We start from the raw sequence: 19410 nt of genomic DNA on the forward strand, positions 1-19410 counted from the left end.
ATGATCAACCACATCTATCCTGCAACTCTCCTCATTAATTTTAATTTATGTATTCTCATGTGTGTAGTCTGAGCAAGAGGAAGAATGTCATCAGCACTGAGCTTGCTCAATCCATTCAAACCCTTAAACACCTCAATCAAATCATTTTGCAGATGTCTAGTTTCCAGATGCTGCAATTTGTAGAACTGAAGCCTTTCTTGGTGAGGCCACCCTTTTGCTCCGCCTCACCAATCATGTTGCCCTTCTTTGTGCCTGTTCCAGCAGATCTATATTCTTCCTAAAACGAGGCCTCCAGACATGATTACTCAAGTTGCAGCCTACCACTGCCTAGTACAATGGGTTAATTACCTCCTTATCCTTGCTGGCAAAATTCTTGTATATCATTGACAAACCCCTGGAAGTCTGCCTATAATGCTTGGGGAACTTCATATTTTCATACTTTAACTGGCATTTTGTGAATGAGATAAAATATAGTATAAATTATATTTAAAACAATAATAAATAAAAAAATATTATTATTATTTTAAATAAGTGACAGAAATTCTCAATGTACAAGTCTTGATTAAGGAAGTACTAGAATGGTATTAAGGTAAAATCAAAGCAGTTCATACAGCCCACACTTAGTCTAAAGTGTGGGCTATATGAAGAAGCTCAGACACTGTTCTCAAATATGGAAACAACCAACTGCAATACAACACAACTAAGGCAACTTATTTTACAATTTACAAACTCTGTTATTCAGGAGAGCCATGAAAAAATTTATTAAAAAATCTAGTAGTATGCATCAACCCACTTAGTGTAAATTATTTAAAATCTGGTACTCAAATATTTATTTTCTCTGAAACTGATCTCTGAAGTTAAGAATTCAGCAATCCTCAGATGACACTATCAGAGATGATATCATCTGAGGATTTTTCAACTTCTTTAACATAATGACTATAATAAAACCCTTATTGCAGTGAGGAAAATTGTAAGGCATCACAAAAATTAAAATGCCCGTGGTAACTTAATTTTATGAAAAGAAAATTTTTAAGTAAAATAAAAATACAAAAGTATGTTCTGTACCTTCTGCTATATCAAAACCCTGAAATTTAATTGGTTGTGCATAATTAACCATTGAAGACAGATATGGATGAACATGGATAGTAGCACCAGTATACCGATAATTCGCCATGGCTACTTGCTCATCTAGCTGAGGTGGTTCCTAAAATTGAAGGGGAAAAAAAGTCAAGAAATCTATTAATACTTTTATGAAACAAATTTAAATATTTATGTGTCATAGCTAATCCTAATATCAATCATGACAGATTTGTACATTTTCTGAAAATTATTCCCACAACATATAGCAGCAGTGCAAAGGATAATCTTACAAAGCCACACAATATGATGTCCACCAGTGATACCAAAAGTACTGACATCTAGTACCTCAGGGGTTCACATCTAATGAGCATGGGCTTAGCAAACCCAGGGTCCTGAGCTGGATATCATCATTCTTCTCTTTCTTGCTTTCTTGGTGATTCCCTTCTACTTCTGACTGACTCTCTCTCTCAGGGTAATGCAGGAATTTTTTTTTTTTGGCTGGTGCAGCATAAGCCTCAGGCTTCCTTGCACCATATGGCTAATAATAATAATAATATAAAAAATAATAGACAATATTGGATTCCAACCACAATTTTCTCTGAACAATGTATAGGAAATTGAGGTAGTACTAGAATGGTATTAAGGTACAATCAAAGTAGTTCACATAGCCCACACTTGGTCTAAAGTGTGGGCTATATGAAGAAGCTCAGACACTGTTCTCAAATATGGAAACAACCAACTGCAATACAACACAACTAAGGCAACTTGTTTTGCAATTTACGAACTCTGTTATTCAGGAGAGCCATGAAAAAATTTATGGTACCAATGATATACAGGAACTTTGCCACCAGAGACAAAGAGATGATTGTAAAGGAATAGCTTGGCTACATCTGTATAAAGGAATAGCTTGGCTACATCTTCAATACTGCATACATGTGTGAAAACCACATTTTGGGAGAGCTATAAACAGGTTGGTCCTAGAGTTCAGGTAACCTAGTAGCAAGAATTAATGTTGGGGATACCCAGTCTTTCTTGGTAGGACTGAGAATGGGAAGGGACCTTTGGATTTAGGGCTAAAGTAAGTTGGGCCTACTAATCTTCCCCAACACACATCTCTCAGAAGAGCTTTACAGAAAAGAAAAGAGCAAAAACATAATTAGTAGAGGGGGGCACAAAAGGGTATTCTTTCCAAAAAGAAAATTGCAGCTTCTGAAAATTAGGCATCTGTTTGCAACTCAAGGCTTTAACAACACAAGGCTTTAAAATGGTTGAGTAATCTAAATTCTGAATAGCATCTTTACTTTTTCTTACACAGAGAGAGAGAGAGAGAGAGAGAGAGAGAGAGAGAACATAAGCTTATATTGGAAAGAGATGGTTGCACTATACATATATGTGAAATGTGAAATATTTGTGAACCTTTCTTGAACAGGACAGGTGCAGAGACTGTGAAGAAATTAGGCACCAACTCAGCATTCTGATGGGCATTTATGAGAGTTTGAGGTGTAGGGTAGATGCCCTCAAAGAAATTAATAAGAGGGGGTCTATCAAGCTCTCAGCTCCCAACAACATCAATGCATCAGGAAGGCAGCAATCTCCAAGGCAGAATGCACTGGTCCGACAGGAACTAGTTATTGTCAGGGAGATGGGGAATATATTATGCAAAAGGATAGGTGGAACAGGACCAGGATATGTCTGTTAGGGGCAAAAGTTGATGATGTAGAGCAGATATCATCTTTTAAGGGTGCAAAAGGTGATATTGTTGTACACTTTGGAATTAATGACATTAAGAGTAAAACATCTGCAGATTTACTTAACAAGTACAGGTCAATGTTAAAAAAAAAGTCACAAGTTACAGTAAAATTTGAAAGTGTCTGCAATTCTGCCTAGACAATTCTGTCTGATAGGAGGGAGTATATTATGAGAGCCTTGTCAATCAATTCGGCCATGGAGAGATTGCCCAAGGCTCATGGGGTAGAATTTTTTCAACATGGTCTGTGCTTGCTAGCAGGAGAGACTGCTTCTACAGGGATGGGATATACTTAAATTGAAAAGGTGAAAGAATATTTGCTGATGCTATCAAAGCAGTGTTAGGAGGGTCGGAAAACTGCTAGCTTGGTGGGGAATTCACAGACTAAAATATTAGCAGTAGCTGCAAGTAGAGGCAAAGGTGATTCTTGGACTGCTTCTATTGTAACAAACAGCAGCCTAGAGAGCAAGTTGCTGGAGATTTCAAGAGCTGCTGGGAGTCATCATGGAAAAAGTAAATACATGTGTTAGGGTAACTAAAAGTAAGAACAAGTACATGTATACAGTAAACTCCCGCTATTCGCGGTATCTGTATTCGCCGTTTTGCGTATTCGCGGTCGCTGATTTAATATAAAATGAAACCTAAAATAATGTGAATTTTAAAGCGCTGTGAACATTTTCCGGCATAAAAAAAAAGGCGCGGCTAAAATTATCTTCCCCAGTCAAAACAGCGCTCAGTGGGTGGGGGGAGAGGGGTGACAAAATTGCGAGCATGGATGTTTTTCGCTAATCCTTGTTTAGTATGTGTTATGCGCTTGTCATGGAAGGTTTTGTCGTTTGCTTTTAATTTATATGCTTATAAACTGATTAAATTTATCAATTTATAAATTGATATGCTTACAAAAGTGATAAATCTACCATTTTGCAGTGTAAAACAGACTTTTTAGAGTGTGTTAATGGAAGAAAGTGACTTTATTGTGGACAAGTTCTTTCTAACCCCTACAAAAATATGGCTACAAATAACAAGGGAAATGTGAAAAGATCAAAGAAGTTGATAACATTAGCGAATAAAATTGAGTTATTAGATAAAATTTCTAATGGCGAAAGTGTCTCCTCAGTGGCAAAACATTATAAAATCAATGAGTCAACAGTACGATCAATCAAGAAATCGGAAGAAAAAATCCGACGTTGTGTCCGTGAAAATGCGCTAATTGCTTCAAAAATTTGCTCTGTAACTCGTGATGTTAAATTAGAAAAAATGGAAAAAGCTTAATCTGTGGATAGAAGACCGAACTCAAAATAAAATTCCGTTAAGTTCACTCATCATTCGTGAAAAGGAAAAACTCCTTTATCAACGCTTTAGCAAAACTGGTGATACCACTGGCGGGATAAGTTTTTCAGCTATAGCAAAGGTGCTGGTTTGAAAGATTTGTTTGAAATTTCTAATAAATATTACATTTAAAAATAAATTGTTTCTTATTTTCATTTCGATGCCATATGCTTGCATTTCACTATGTGCTGTCTATGTACATAGTCATATTATGAAAGTACATATAATACATACATAGACAAAATTTTAGACTAGTTTTTCTTATATATTTCATACTTTGGAACGGAACCCCTTTATTACTATGGGAGCCATAACTCAGTATTTGTGTTTTCGGTATTCGCGGCATTTCTCAGGAACGTAACCAACATGAATAGCGGGGGTTTGCATGTACACCAATGCTAGGAGTATAGTAAATAAATTTGATGAATTTGAAGTGCTGATCATGACAACAAAGGCAGATATTGTTGGGATGTCAGAGATGTGGTGTCTAATATCACACAGATATAAGCAGTGCAAAATTCGAATTTAGGGAGTACAATGTGTACAGAAAGGATAGACAGGGTAGAAAGGGAGGTGGGATTATGCTGTTAGTTAAGAAACACAAAATCTAATCTAAGGAAGTGCATCCAATTGACATGTGTGAACAGTGCAATGTTGAGTCATATCAGTGTGACCTAAACACTGGGAAGGGAAAATGAGAGTAGGAGTGTGTTATAGGCCTAATGACTGTGATGATTACAATGAATAATTGTGCAGAGAAACAGAGTGGGCCATTAAATCATAATGTCTTCTAATGTGGGAATTTAACTTTCCAGATATTGACTGGAACTTGTGAGTTGTTCACTCGCACATTAGCAAGATTTTTGTGGATTTATTGGAGGACTGTTTTCTAGAACATGTTTGAGGAGGCAACCAGAGGGAATAATAGTCTTGCTCTTGGGGTTTCTGACAAAACCCCATGGCTGCCAGGGCAGGTCATGGGGTTTTGTCAATGATATATAGGAATTTTGCTAGCAGGGAAAAGGAGGTGATTATCCCTCTGTATAAGGCAATGGTCAGGCCACGCCTTGAGTACTGAGTACAGGTCTGGAGGCCTCATTTTAGGAAGGATGTAGATTTGCTTGAGCTTGTATAGAGAAGGGCAACAAGATTGGTGAGGAGAATGAAGGGATCCTCTTACCAAGAGAGGCTTAAGTTCTGCAAATTGCAGTGGCTAGAGACTAGGCACCTGTGTGGTGATCTGATTGAGGTGTATAAGGTCTTGAATGGGTTCAGCACGCTGAATTCTGATGGGATCCTTCCACTTGTTCAGATTACGAACCTAAGGGGGCATAAATTCAAATTAAGAAAGGACAGATGTGCGGAAATTTGCCTTTAGCCAGCGGGTGGTTAATTGCTGGAACAAACTTCCATCTTTCGTTGTGGAAGTTGATAGGTTGAATAAATTTAAGGAGGAACTGGATAGGCATTTGGAGGGAATGGTGTGATTTTTTTTTTTTTTTTTGGCTGATGCTGCATAAGCTCATACATTTGCTTTCTTGCATCACATGCCACTACTACTACTTGTTATCAGCAGTGATTATTCATGCATTAAGAATTTGGAACCAATTGGTGATAGTGATCACAGTGTACTGATGTGGGATTTATTTAAAGATGTAACTACCATCAAGGGTAAAGCGAAGGGTTTTTGTTTTTGTAAAAGTGACTACAGTGGTCTCAGACAGTTTTTAAATTCTATACAGTGGGATCAACTGATGATGTTAAAAACTGCAATTTCTAAATGGGAAGCCTTCAAGGAAATAATCTTGGAAGCTACTAGGCTTTTCATACCAACTAAGAAATACTGTTCAAGATATAGACCTAAATGGATGTCAGATGAGGCTCGTGGCAGAGAAGAAAAATGCATGGCATGCATATAAATTATCAGGTGACATAGAAGCCTATGGCAGATATAAGCTAGTCTGTAAGCAAGTCACAAAGAAGGTTAGGCAAGCGAAGGCTGAGTACAAGAAATCCTTGGCAAAAGACGCAAAGAAAAACAACAAAGACTTCTTTACTTATGGAAACTCAAGAACGAAGGGGATGAATCAGATTGGTCCACTTGATGTTGGTGGTAAGACTGTTAATGATTCTGCTCAGGTAGCTGAAAACTGAATGAGTATTTTGCATCTACATTCACACTTGAGGAATTATGTAAGAGTGGGGAGAACCAAAGTTTATTAAACTCTAACAGAGAGCTAAATGATTTTGTAATAATGGAGAGCAAAGTGGAGGAGAAGTTGTTGAAGTTAAACATAAAAAAAGGCACCTGGGGTGGATGTTATCTATCCAGTTATATTGAAGGAAGCAGCGAGGGAAGTAAGCAAACTTTTAGCTATAATTATAAAAGCATCGCTAGATTCAGGGTAGATCCTCATGGACTGGAGATATACAAATGTATCCCCAATTCACAGAGGTTCAAAGGGTGACACAAATCATTAATTTAACTTCTCTTCTGGAGAAAATAATGGAGTCACTGGTTAAAGAAGTTATGCAGGATCACCTAGATAACACTGCAGTCAGACACAGTGTGAATTTGTTAAGGGGAAGTCTTGTCTGACCAATTTGAGTGGATACTACAATGTAGTCACAAAGGAACTGGATGCAAAAAATAATTTTGATATCATATACTTGGATTTCAGGAAAGCTTTTGATACTGTTGCACATGGAAGACTGCTGTACAAATTGGAGCGGTATGGCATTAAAGGCAAGTTGGAGCAGTATGGCATTAAGGGCAAGTTGCCGCAACGGATGTAGGGATGATTGAGTTGGTGGTGGCAGAAAACAGTAATAAATGGACACTGCTCTACATGAACTAATGTTATTAGTGGATTTCCTCAGGGTTCTATGAGGGGCCCATGGTTGTTTTGTGTATTTATCAATGATATCGATGAAGGTACAATAAAGTTTGCATATGATTCAAAGGTTGCCAGGGTTGTTAATGACAGTAAAGACAGTATGCTACTGAAACAAGATCTAGAAAAGTTAGGCAGATAGGCTGAGAAGTGGTAATTGAAGTTTAACATTGACAAATACAAAGTACTGCACATGGGTAACAGTGTAGCATAACCCAAGAGAAATGTACCAACTGTGTGGTACTACACTCAAGGAGGTGGAGAATGAAAAAGACCTGGTGGGTAATTATGAAGTTTTCTGAGCAGTGCAGATGGGCTGCCAGAGTAGGTCATGGAGTTTTATCAATGATATATAGGAATTTTGCTAGCAGAGACAAGGAAGTGATTATTCCCTTGTATAAGGCAATGGTCAGGCCACACCTTGAGTACTGCATACAAGTCACGAGGCCTCATTTTAGGAAGGATGCAGAGTTGCTAGAACAAGTATAGAGAAGGGCAAAACTAGATTGGCAAGAGGAACAAAGGGGGTATGCTTATAAAGAAAGGCTTCAGTTCTGCAAGTTGCAGCATCTGGAGACTAGGCACCAGTGAGGTGATCTGTTCAAGGTGTATAAGGCTTTGAATGGTTTGAGCAGGTTCAATGCTGATGGGATACTTCCTCTTGCTCCGATTAAGAACCTGAAGGGGCATAGATTTAAATTGAGGAAAGATAGTTGTAGAATAGATGTGTGGAAGTTTTCCTTTAGCCAGTGGGTAGTTGCTAGAACAGGCTTCCATCTGTTGTTGTGGAAGTTGATAGCTTAAATAAGTTAAGGCTGAATTAGACAAACATTCTGAGTGCCAGGTGGGTGAAATGGGAATTTTTTTTTTTTTTTGGTTGATGTTGTATAGGCTTGCTTTCTTGCATCATATACCTCATAATGCTAATGCTAATTCATGTTGTATCCAGTAGTAAGAAAAGGTGGGGAGGCTGTATACAGTAATGAAATTTTTGGATATAGCATACACACGGTAAGAATATCCGGCTCCTTGGCATAATGTGGCCTCAACAATGCCCTCCTGCATGTAGACTGCTTACACCCCCCCCCCATCCAATCACTATCTGGCAGAGTAGAGGCAGCAATATCATACACTAGGTGATCTGGGAACCTTCTAGAAATTTACCAATAGGTTTGGTCTGGTGGATTATCTAGTTGTCAGCATGTGAACACTGTTTAAGAGCTGTACCCTTAAAATGTAATTGGATAATGCCATGATGTCCATCATAACATCAAAATACTCATATTATGCCATCATACACCAACCATATTAAAATTTAAAATTTATGGTTTTGTACTGTTTAAAATATTGAAAACCATAAATTTTAAATTTTAATACGGTTGGTGTATAATGGCATAATAGGAGTATGAATATTCCCAACCCCGGAGGCCTATTTGAAGATAACATCAAAATATATAAATCTGCATGTCAGAAGAGAAAGGGGGAGGGATTGCTAGAGAGAGATTACTTTGCTCTGGAGACTAAACATGTGTTCCACCACTTCAAGCCTCCAATAAGTAAAGTGACTGTGGTATTGCAATTGTTGATAAATTCAGCTACCACCTAGAACCCAACTATATTAAGCAATGCAAAATTTGATTACTTTGTGTTTTCCAACTGTTCTGGGAATAATGGCTTTTGCTAATACTGACTCTGAATGTTGAAATATAAATGCCTGATGACACATTATTCCATGTAATGACATATATTTTAGCTCCTTGCTTTCAAACTAATAAAATTTTTTCAAGTAATCTTCATTAATTGGTTTTGTAATCTGTTCAACTTTAGAAGATTGGCAATGCATTGGGCATATTTTTAAGTGGATAAAACATATATATATATATATATATATTTTATTTCAAGTGGTATTGCACTGGTTGATAATAGTCATCTACCATCTAGAACCTAACTACAACAAATATTCAGTATATTTTTTTTCACATTTACCTACTACTCAAATAAGCTTAAAGTTATTTAACTAAATTTGTATTTTTCACTGTCTATTGTTAGGATATTTTCTATATAAAACTTTATAACATTTTTAGAAATTTAAATTACTCAGTCAGACCTCTGCTTAAAGAACTCCTTTATAATGATTTTTTTGAATTCCCCCTAGAAATTACATTTAAAATAGTTTCGGTTGAGCGAAGAAAATTTTCATATAACAAACGGATTAGTTGAGACTTAACTTGGTATGCACCGTTCATACTTCTGCCTTTCAGGCAATTTGTGCTGCTGCACAAATTAAGAGAGCTAAAGGGATTACCATTCTACAAATTAGGGGTACTCGTAAAACCTATCAGACCACCTGTCCCACACACTGAGAAGTCGCACTGGTCAAGGGATATTCCCGATGCAGTCAATAGGCTCTGGTCAACCTTCTACTGTAAGCATCCTGTTTGAGAATTAAGAGAGAGTGGTTTTCTTTTACTCCAGCAAATAATCAACTGTTGTTTTGTGGAAGTGTGTTATCCACATTTTTCCATAAATTTTCCCTATCTCTGTTTACATGGTCACACTACCTGAATGACTATGACATTTTGAACAGTTTCAAAAAAAAAAAGAAAAAATTCAAATTTAAGAACTAATTCAAAGAATTAATGATAATATTGATGACAAGAGAAAGAAAATGAGGGCAACAATGGTATTAAACCTTAAAAACATGAAATGTTGGCAGCTTTTGAAATGTCATGGCCTGCAGTGTGAAGAAAATGTTCCTGAAAATACAAGGTTTGGTAAAACAAATGCAGATGTTTTTTAAATGATCGATGTACAGTAAATCCAGTGTACAACACAAGATAACCAAATATTTTGCAAAATAATTCTCAAGTGTACTAATATTGTGCACATCATGTACGTATGAAAGAAAAAATCATATCTTAATACGTTATGTATTAATAAATTGTTTTGAATGAAATGTTAGAAAATTTATTTATTCTCACTTATTTCTGATTTATTTACCATCTTTTACTATATTTCCAAACATTGAATTATAGTATTTTTCAATTTGAAAAGATCATATTTCTTTATAACGAAATTTTTGTTTAATGAATTTTTGCAAGTGACTTAGTTATAGAGAGAGAGAGGTCCAACTGTAGATTTATTTTATTAAGGTTTATTCCACTTTTGCAGATGTTCTGTTCATCTAAGAAGTAACACCCATTTCAGTAAATTCATGTACCTTTTTTTGACTCCTCCCCCTTTGGAAATTGTATTTCCTAAGGGCTTGTATTGGTTCCCCACTAGTTTTTCTGCAACTTTTGTTACGATGTAAAAGTTTGTTCAATACTAATAACTTTGTATTTTTGCATTTTCAATTCAGATGCAACAGTTTTATTTAATTGCCTGTGTGGTAACGAGATCGTGAGTAAATTAGTAGTAAAAAAGCTATCTTGAACTGTAAATTAAAAAATGAAAAGAATTACTAGTTTCTTTTCACCTTTCACAGTTAAGAAATTAAAAACAGGTGAAAATGTTAGTGAAGACTTAACTACAGAGACTGTGTCAAAGACAGTTTTTGTTCCTGATGGTATCTGCATCCAACTGACATAAATGATTGACATAAATGATGACTGACATAAATGATGGCAAAGTTGCTGGACTGTTGATCAAAAAAATTGACTTCTGTGTGAAGTAACTAATTGGCTAAATTATCAAAATAACAGATTTGGCTGTGCATTATGTAAACAAATTGGAACTCTTGGAGTGAAAAAGAAGATGGGCATGAAGATTTCTAAGGAATGGGCAAATAATGAAATTACCTATTTTGGCAAAAGCAGGCAGCAACAGCTAGAAAGAAAGAAAATTTTTAATCACAAGGAAACAGTGGGACATAAAGCTGCTATTAAACTGCTTAAAGAAGTTGAGAAAGAGTCCCTTGAAAATTTGTGTTTAAAGAGTTTATTTTGCGAAAAAATTAATAACAGCAAAAGTTTTTTACACTGCACATAAGGTGGCCAAAGAAAAGAATTTTTTTTCATAATTTTGAATCAGGGATTGACCTACAACAATTAAATGTAATTGACATGGGTCGTATTCTTCATTCAACTAATGCTTGCATTAACATCTTAAATCACATTAGTGATCAAATGAAAAAAAAATTGGCTAATAAAATTGAATTTATTATTTTGAATGGTAAAATTTCACTGATAATTGATGAATTGATCATGGTGAGTAAGAAATCTGCTTTAATTGTTCATGTTCAAAAACTTGTATATTTAACAGTGAGATGAGATCTCCCATAAATTTGTTTCTGGACTTGATTGAACTCAAAAATGTTACTGCAAAAGGGATATTTGATTCTCTGCTTGATTGTCTTCAGTCATATGGTATGATGGTAAACTATTTAAAAACTCATTTAATAGTGTGGCATTGCACTAATCTTTAATATTCTTTAATAGTGTGGCATTGCACTAATCACTGATTAGAACTATCAGTTGGTGATACTGTGAAATCCGTTGCAGGTATCAATAGATTTAAATAATTTATTGATAAACTTTATGTCATGTATAACACGTCGCCAAAAAATTGCCAGAGAATTGAAGGCATATGCAAACTTGCTGGATATTGAACTATTAAAAATTGGCAGAATTTTAAGCACATGATGGGTGGAATTGAGTTTCCAGTCTGTTTTGGCTTTTTGGAATAACTATGAGGTGTTAGTTAATCATTTTCAAGAAGAAAAGAATTATGACTACAAACTTTATATCAGACGAGGGTTACCAGCCCTTTTTTTTCGAGGACATGTCCTAGTTTTTAGGGCATCTTCGGACATCCTCTCAGATTTTACACTTAGTCCTAGTTTTTTGTAATTTAAAAAATCATCTCATCATAAAATGAATTTTCATTCAATATTCTGTGCATTGCACCTTCAGTCAATACAACAGAATAAATAAAGAAATTATCTATTTTGGTAACTGCTTGCTTAAATGCTAGTTGCATTAAGTGGACTGCATTATCCCAAAATTACACAAGTGGACTGTATCATCATCATTTGTGTATTTGAATTTCGATTATTGTAGATTATTTGACCAATTTATGTTTAAGGAATTTGTTTCTGAGAAAAGAAAGATGATAACTGGGAAAACTTATTAGCCCATAGAAAATGGGCTGAATATTTCAATTAGTGCAAGAGTTCCGAGGTATGTTCTGAGCTTTTACAAAATGCTGAACATACATTTTCTATTTTTGCCCACAGTGGGAATGTAGAGCATGTATTTTCATTAATTAGCAATCAATGGAGCAACATTAGGAATAAAAAGGAAACAAATACAATTAATAGTATTTTGTTGGTTATTTACAATTTGAAAATTAATTGTAAAACGTTTTATAATTACTGGCTTTGTAATCTAAACTTACTGAAAATGATTAACAGTAACGATAAATATGTGTTGTAATTTTTTAGTAATAAATATAATTTTTAAATGTCCTTGTTTTTAAAACTAAAAATGTCCTAGTTTTTTCCTATTTTGTCCTGGCTTTTGAATTCTAGATCTGGTAACCCTATATTAGACTTAAGTTTAATGTGTGATGCTCTTCGAGAATTATCAGACTTGAGCTTGGACTTGCAGGAGCACAATATAAATTTGTACAGGGAAAATAAAAAAATAGAAATTGTTGTACAACTTTTTTAAAAAAGACAAACAGTTCTGGGACAGTCTTAAAGAAATGCTACCAAAGCTGCTGAAAATCTACGATTTCAAGGAGTTTCGCTTCATGGAGCAGATTACAGAAATTATTCTCCAATCGGTCCAGAAGCTTTCTACAGAATTTTGGAACAATCAGTAGAAACTAGGCTGCTTGATAATAAAAATGCTGATTTGGCAGTGTCGGCATGAGTACTTGAGAGTAAACATTGGCCTGAAGATATTAACTCTCAAGTGGCATTTAGTGAGAATGAAGTTAGAAAATTGTCAATTAGGGTTCAGTTAAATGAAAGAGATACAATTCACGGATTTTTGGAATACCTAATTGAAAAGACTGTTTCGGAAGAATTGAAGAATTTGATGAACACTCTGAGTATGATACCAATTTCATCAAGTGAATGTGAATGAGGATTTTCACAAATGAATTTGATCATCAGCCCAACCAGAGCTTTGTTGATAACAAAAACAATTTCTTCACTACCATTTCTTAAAATTGTAGGCCCACCGCTGACATGCTTCGATCCAGCAAAATATGTTGATTCGTGGCTGCTTCAGCAATGTCATTCAGTAACAGACAAAAACAGTAAGAAAAGAAGCTGGGCTATTGTGTTGGATAAGAACTTAATAAAAATTTGGAATATTCTATAAAACTTTATTATGAAATTATTTTTACTTATTTTTTTACTAATATAAAAATACATAAGTTCAACTTAGCAATTTTATTTCTAAACTTACTAAACCTTTTTTTTCCTTTCAGTCTTCAGAACAGTATTTTTGATAAGTTCGAAAATCCAAACAAATTGGAAGTTCAAACTACTCTCGGTACCAATTAGTTCAAATTATTGATGCTCTACTGTAACTCATGAAAATAAAATGTTGGAAACATACGACTTCAATATTTGTCAATTAGAAATCATCATCAAACAACCAGCTGCTTTGGTAGGAGTAAGAAGAAAAGCAGTAATTTTATTCATGTGTGATTGTACAATTTATAAAACACCTTCCAGATTTTATGGGAAAAAAAAAAACAAACCCCCCCACCTTTAAAGTACTGGTAGATATAAGAAGCACAGAAATATATATGATTTTTTTTTTACCAAATTATGGGTGTCTTGATTATTAAATATTGATAGGGCTTAGTAATCCATCTAGAAGTAGCTCTGCAACTACATACTGGACAATACTAGGATGAGCTGTTCCACTCTATTGATTGTTATTAAGTGAAGCACCCACAGGTGCTTCACTTAATAACAATCTAACAATCTGAAATTCTTAACACCTTTTTTCAACGCAAAAACATCCACAGATATACATTGGAGCGACCATCACTCTGGCAGAAATCAATTATAGACTTTATAATTACTCGCCAGAAGTTGGTATGGACAACAAAAGACTGCAGGGTAATAGAGATGTCAACTTTATTTGATCATTTCCTGCTAATTGCAGATATATTATTCAAATACCAGAATAAGGAGCAAGTGTGGCTTAATATGGTCAGTAAAGACAATAGGGTAGTACAAGAAAATATTGCTTATAAACTGGAACTACTATCTCATGACAGTATTAAAGATCTTTACCAAAAAAAGACTCCAGAACCACCTATCTCACATTGGAGAAATAGAAGAGGTGAATATTTTATATAACGGCATTAAAACTGTCATAAACAAGGCTGCTCACGAAGCACTAGGCCTAACTGATCACAAATATAAGCAACGGTATTGGTGGAATGAAGAGGTAGCGAGTTTGGTGAAAGAAAAGAAAAGATGAAAATTGATGAATCCAAGAATGCAGCATGAGAGAAAATATGCCAAGAAACTGACAGCTCATTAAGAGGAACACAGTAATCCGAAGCCTGGTGAAGCTTGAGAGCACTGAAAACAAATGAATCTCGATCAAATAAGAACTTTATTTGATCAACATGGGAAAATCATTATAATAACCTCCTAAATGAAAGACAATCACAGTATTAGAGCATAATTATCCCTCCACCAGTAGATAATAGGGAGATAGAAATTACAAAACATCAAATCCTTGACTGTGCAAAATTAACGAAGAACAAAAAATCTCCGTCTCTAGGAACATAGCAATGAAACTAATTAAACATGGACCACCAAGTCTTTTCGATCTGATAGCACAGCTGATTAACAGATGTATACAGCTAAGGAAAACTCTAAATGAATGGAAAGTAAGTTATATTTCATCCATATATAAAAAATTAAATAAGCTGGATCCGGGGAACTATAGAGGCTTAAGTGTTAATTGACTATGTCCAGACTACACTCTAAAGTGCTTTGGTTAAAATTACGAGAGGAGGTAAAGGATAAGTGAAGGAGATAAGTGAAGAACAAAGTGGATTTAGGTCAGGTCACTCTTGTGTGGACAATCTGTTTGTTCTACAACAGCTGGTGGAGAAAAGAAAAGCAAAGAATAAAGATACCTACTTTGCCTTCATCGATTCAGAAAAGGCTTATGACTCCTTTCCAAGAAAGGAATTATGGAAAGCCCTCCAAAATATATCAGTTGATCCAGAGATTGTGGAACTGATTAGAGAATTGTACAATAACAATGTGGCATATATTAAAGTTGGGAATACTTTATCTAACCCAATTTATCCAACAAAGGGGTTGAGACAAGGATGTAGCCTATCGCCTTTACTGTTTAATATTTTCTTGGAATGTGCTTTACAGGAATGGAAAAGAAGCTGTTATGGAATGAGAGTACCAATTAATGACAGATATCTTTGGAGTCTAAATTTTGCCGATGATCAGGTTATCATTGCACAAGAAGCTTATGATTTAGAATACATGTTGAGAAAACTGCATCTTACATATGACCAATGGGGCCTCAATATCAATTTTACAAAGACAGAAGACCTAAGTACAGTGGAACATCCCAATGAATTGAAAGTCTATACATCTAAAACCTGTTGATTTTTTCAAATATCTTAGATGTACATTTACAAAAGAAGGATTGGGGAAAGAGGAAATTCACACAAGAATTCCTCAAAGTAGGAAGATTTTAAGTACCCTAAACTCTATATGGTGGGACAACAATATCTCCCGTAGAACTAAAAACATATCGGGCAGTTGTTAGTGGAATCGGTATTTTGCTACGGATGTGAGGTATGGACACTGAAAGAGAGTGCCAAAAAGAAGCTTAGAGCCCTAGAGGTGGACTACTTACATCGAAGTGATAGGGTTTCTAGGCTAGAGAGGATAACGAATGAGGAAATAAGAAGACGTATGCATGCAGATGAAGACATTATAGAATGAATAGAAAATAGGAGGTTGAGATAGTTTGGACATCTGCTGCACATGAATGAAGTGAGATGACCTAAAATTATATATGAGTGGATACCACAAAGGAAGAGAAGGCGAGGACACCCTAGAAAAACATGGAAGGAAGGTACACTATCAGCTATGAGAAAGAGAAATTTGAAAGCTGAAGATGCCGATGTCCAGCGACTTTGGAAAATGGGAATGACAAGGCAGCGAACTGCCGTATTAAGTCGAACATAGATAGATAGACCTGTGGATTGGGATTTAAATATTTAAATTACGCATTCTTAATATAAGAACTGCAGCTTGTGTGTAAGGTGAGCATGATAAACAACTTTCTGCTCTGGGATTAGGAAACAAATGAAATACTTTGATGTATACAATGACCCACTTAACAGATTAATAAAGATTAAAAGCTATAAAGCCTCAAGCTATGAAAAAAAAATTTAATCATAGCTTTCATACTATGATGTAGTTTCATTTTAATAGCTGAATTAGTCTATGATATAACTTTTAGCATCTCTCATATATTTATAAATCATGACTGGTTGTCAGCTGATATATCTTAGGCATCTACCCACCCACCCACCTAGGAGCAGTTTGGGTAGGGTACTCAACTGAGAATAAGTAACAGCAGACTTCTCTAATGGAGGAGGGTTACTCTTTGGAAGAGCCAGACAACTCATGAAGAATATGAGAAGTTGTATAATGATGCTTTATTCATAAATTTTGGTTTGTTTCCTTCAAATTAGGCTGTGTTATATGCAAAACTACATTACAGTAGGAGTTCCATTTATAAATCTTCAATCTGTAGGGACTCTCTGCTATCGAAGAATGCTCTCATCATATGACCAAATGTTATAATACCTCTTTTGGAGCCTCTTTTTATATAACCAAATGGATTCCATCAGCCCCAGGTGCTTTGTTCACTTTTAATCGCATCGCTTTCTCTTCAAACTTTTTTTTTTTTTTATGAAAATTCCAAACAAGAGAGGTAATAGAACCTAAAGTGCTAAGGTTGAAGTTTGAGAAGATGAAAAAAGATATTTGTTGACATTAGACTTGAATTTCTGTAGATTGCAATTTTCAGTAAATATGTATGAAGGAAGGTTGTTAAAAGAAACACAAGTTAAATGAATAAATGACAAAGAAGAAAAGTTGGTTCTGTGAGTTTGAAGTTGGACAGTAAAAGGACTGGTTGCAGCATGTTTGGACTGCTTGGGAAGAGAAAGCAGGAATTATAGAAGCCAATTCAGAAGAAGAAGAGTGCCCATGAAAATAGCTATAGAAAAGGCATGCAGAAGAAACAGAACGTCATTAAGGATTGCAAAGATTCTGTTATAGATAAGTCATTAATTAATCTAACTTCTTTTGAATGGAGGCTAGAAGTCTGAGAGAGGTTTGGGAGCACTGCCCCAGATGTGGGCACAACATTCTATGGTAGGGTGGATTTGCGATTCACACAGAGTAAACAGCTGTTTGAAAGAAATGCTGAGAGTAAAACAGTCAGGATAATCCCCAATAGAGATATATGATCTTGCCTAGAAATCAGTGTCATCGAGATAAGCATAAGAATCCTTTTTTTCAAGATATATGGCAGGACTGAGTTTTTGAAGGATTGAAATCACCTAAGTTCATTTCAATCCTTCTTTACTCCACTAGAGAATTACCTGGAGATCATCAGCAATTAAGGAATTGGTAGTAGATATTAAAGAAGTTGAAGCTGTTTGTGCATTGCAAGGTTTCTCAAACTGAAAGGTGGAATGCAATGTGCTATCATTAGCAAAACTATGGTTAGGATTTCTGGTCAATGGAAGGTCATTAAAATATAAGAGGAAAAGAGTGGGAGAAAGAACTGAACCTTGGGGAACACCAGCATTATTAGAGAAGTTAGAAGACAGAGAGCCATCACATGCAGTGAGCAGAGAGAAAACTGGATACCCAATTACAAAAAACAGTTGGAAAACCATAAGATGGAAGCTTATTTAGAAGACCTTTATGCCAAACATCAAAAGCCTTTGAAACATCAAAAGCAACTGATTGAGTTTCACCAAAATTTTCCACTGAATTTGTCCATAAATGGGTAACATAAGTCAGAATATCACCAGTGGATCGACACTGACAGGATGCATACTGGCGATCATTGATCAGAGCCAGCCTGAGGCATGGGTGACCAGGGAAATCGCCCAGGGCCCTGAGCTTGTTGGGGCCCCATGCTCACACAATACAAAATGGTTAATGAAGTAATTATTATAAATTATATGGTTTTGCACAAAATCAACAAGAAATGAAAGAATTGTTCTTGTTTGATGTAGCAGTCTCTGATTGGTCGATGTGTTGGCTATGTGGTAATTGCTAATTAGTGCTTACTGACACATGACCAATTTAGTCTATACTTGTTTGGTTGTTCCTGATTGCCCTGATTGGTCTACACTAGTCATGTGTCAGCTCAGCTGATGGTATCTTTTGAAGAATATTTTGTGTCTTAAGCGACTCCTCCAAAGTGGCTTAAGTTTTTGTGCATGGTTTACTAAATACCTGTCTTTCATTATTTATTCATAGTGCTTATTTAAATTTTCTCTTGTACCAGTGTGGCTCCTCTTATGATAGTTGCCTCGTTCCACCTATATTCCATATATAGATTGTCGTAATTTGGTAAGTTAAAGTGTTATTTTATGTTTATGTTTAATAAATTATTTAATCTGCGAATGACTATACCACGAGTGTGATGATCGAAAATGCATTTGCATGAGATTTAATAATATTATTGGATTTGTTATACAAAGAAAAGTTTTTTGCATTTACAGTAAAATGGGAAAGCGAGATAGAGACAAGAATCGTAAATATCCTAGTGGATCTGAAAAAAGAAAAAAAAATTGGCAAAGAAACAAGTAGAAGCATCTAAATTCAAAATGCAAAATTGAAATTTGTTACTGTATCAAATTTGGAAACACCAAGCAATGACGAAAAGCTCAGTGTCAAGGCTATGCCAACAATGCCAATGGTAGCAGTTACTAGTGAAGAAGAAATAGGAGATCAAGAAATAAAAGAACACACAAGAGAAAAAGAAATAAGAGGTCAAGAAATAAAAGAACACACAAGAGAAGAAGAAATAGGAGATCAAGAAATAAAAGAACACACGGAAGGAGAAGAAGAAGAAATAGGAGATCAAGAAATAAAAGAACACAATGAAGCACAAGGCAAAAATGAAGCTTCTGAAGCTCATTCTGGTGTTGGTGTCGATGAAAATTTTGCTATTGATGATCCAGCGACTTGGCCAAAATATATAATATCCAACCAAATGAGAACATTAATAGTTAAAAAAGGACCAGTTCAAATAAAATCTGATAATTTTCCACAAAATAGCAATGGAAGATGCTTTTCCAAGTACTATTATA

At 35.3% G+C, this 19410-nt stretch overlaps 1 protein-coding gene across 1 annotated transcript in view; it reads right to left on the reverse strand.

The window, feature by feature from the left end:
* Window positions 1-19410, reverse strand: part of LOC150088409 (1-phosphatidylinositol 4,5-bisphosphate phosphodiesterase-like) — a 754578-nt gene that overhangs the window by 298815 nt on the left and 436353 nt on the right. Inside the window, exons 18-19 of the mRNA XM_090370149.1 lie at window positions 16814-16891; window positions 1066-1197 (exon numbers count right to left, since the gene is read on the reverse strand). Of these exons, the coding sequence (XP_090226275.1) occupies window positions 1066-1197; window positions 16814-16891 (210 nt within the window). The remainder of the gene's footprint in view (window positions 1-1065; window positions 1198-16813; window positions 16892-19410) is intronic.

This window comes from Mastigoproctus giganteus, chromosome 3 (genome assembly GCF_048544385.1).
Source record: "Mastigoproctus giganteus isolate SK-2022 chromosome 3, ASM4854438v1, whole genome shotgun sequence".
NCBI lineage: Eukaryota > Metazoa > Arthropoda > Arachnida > Uropygi > Thelyphonidae > Mastigoproctus > Mastigoproctus giganteus.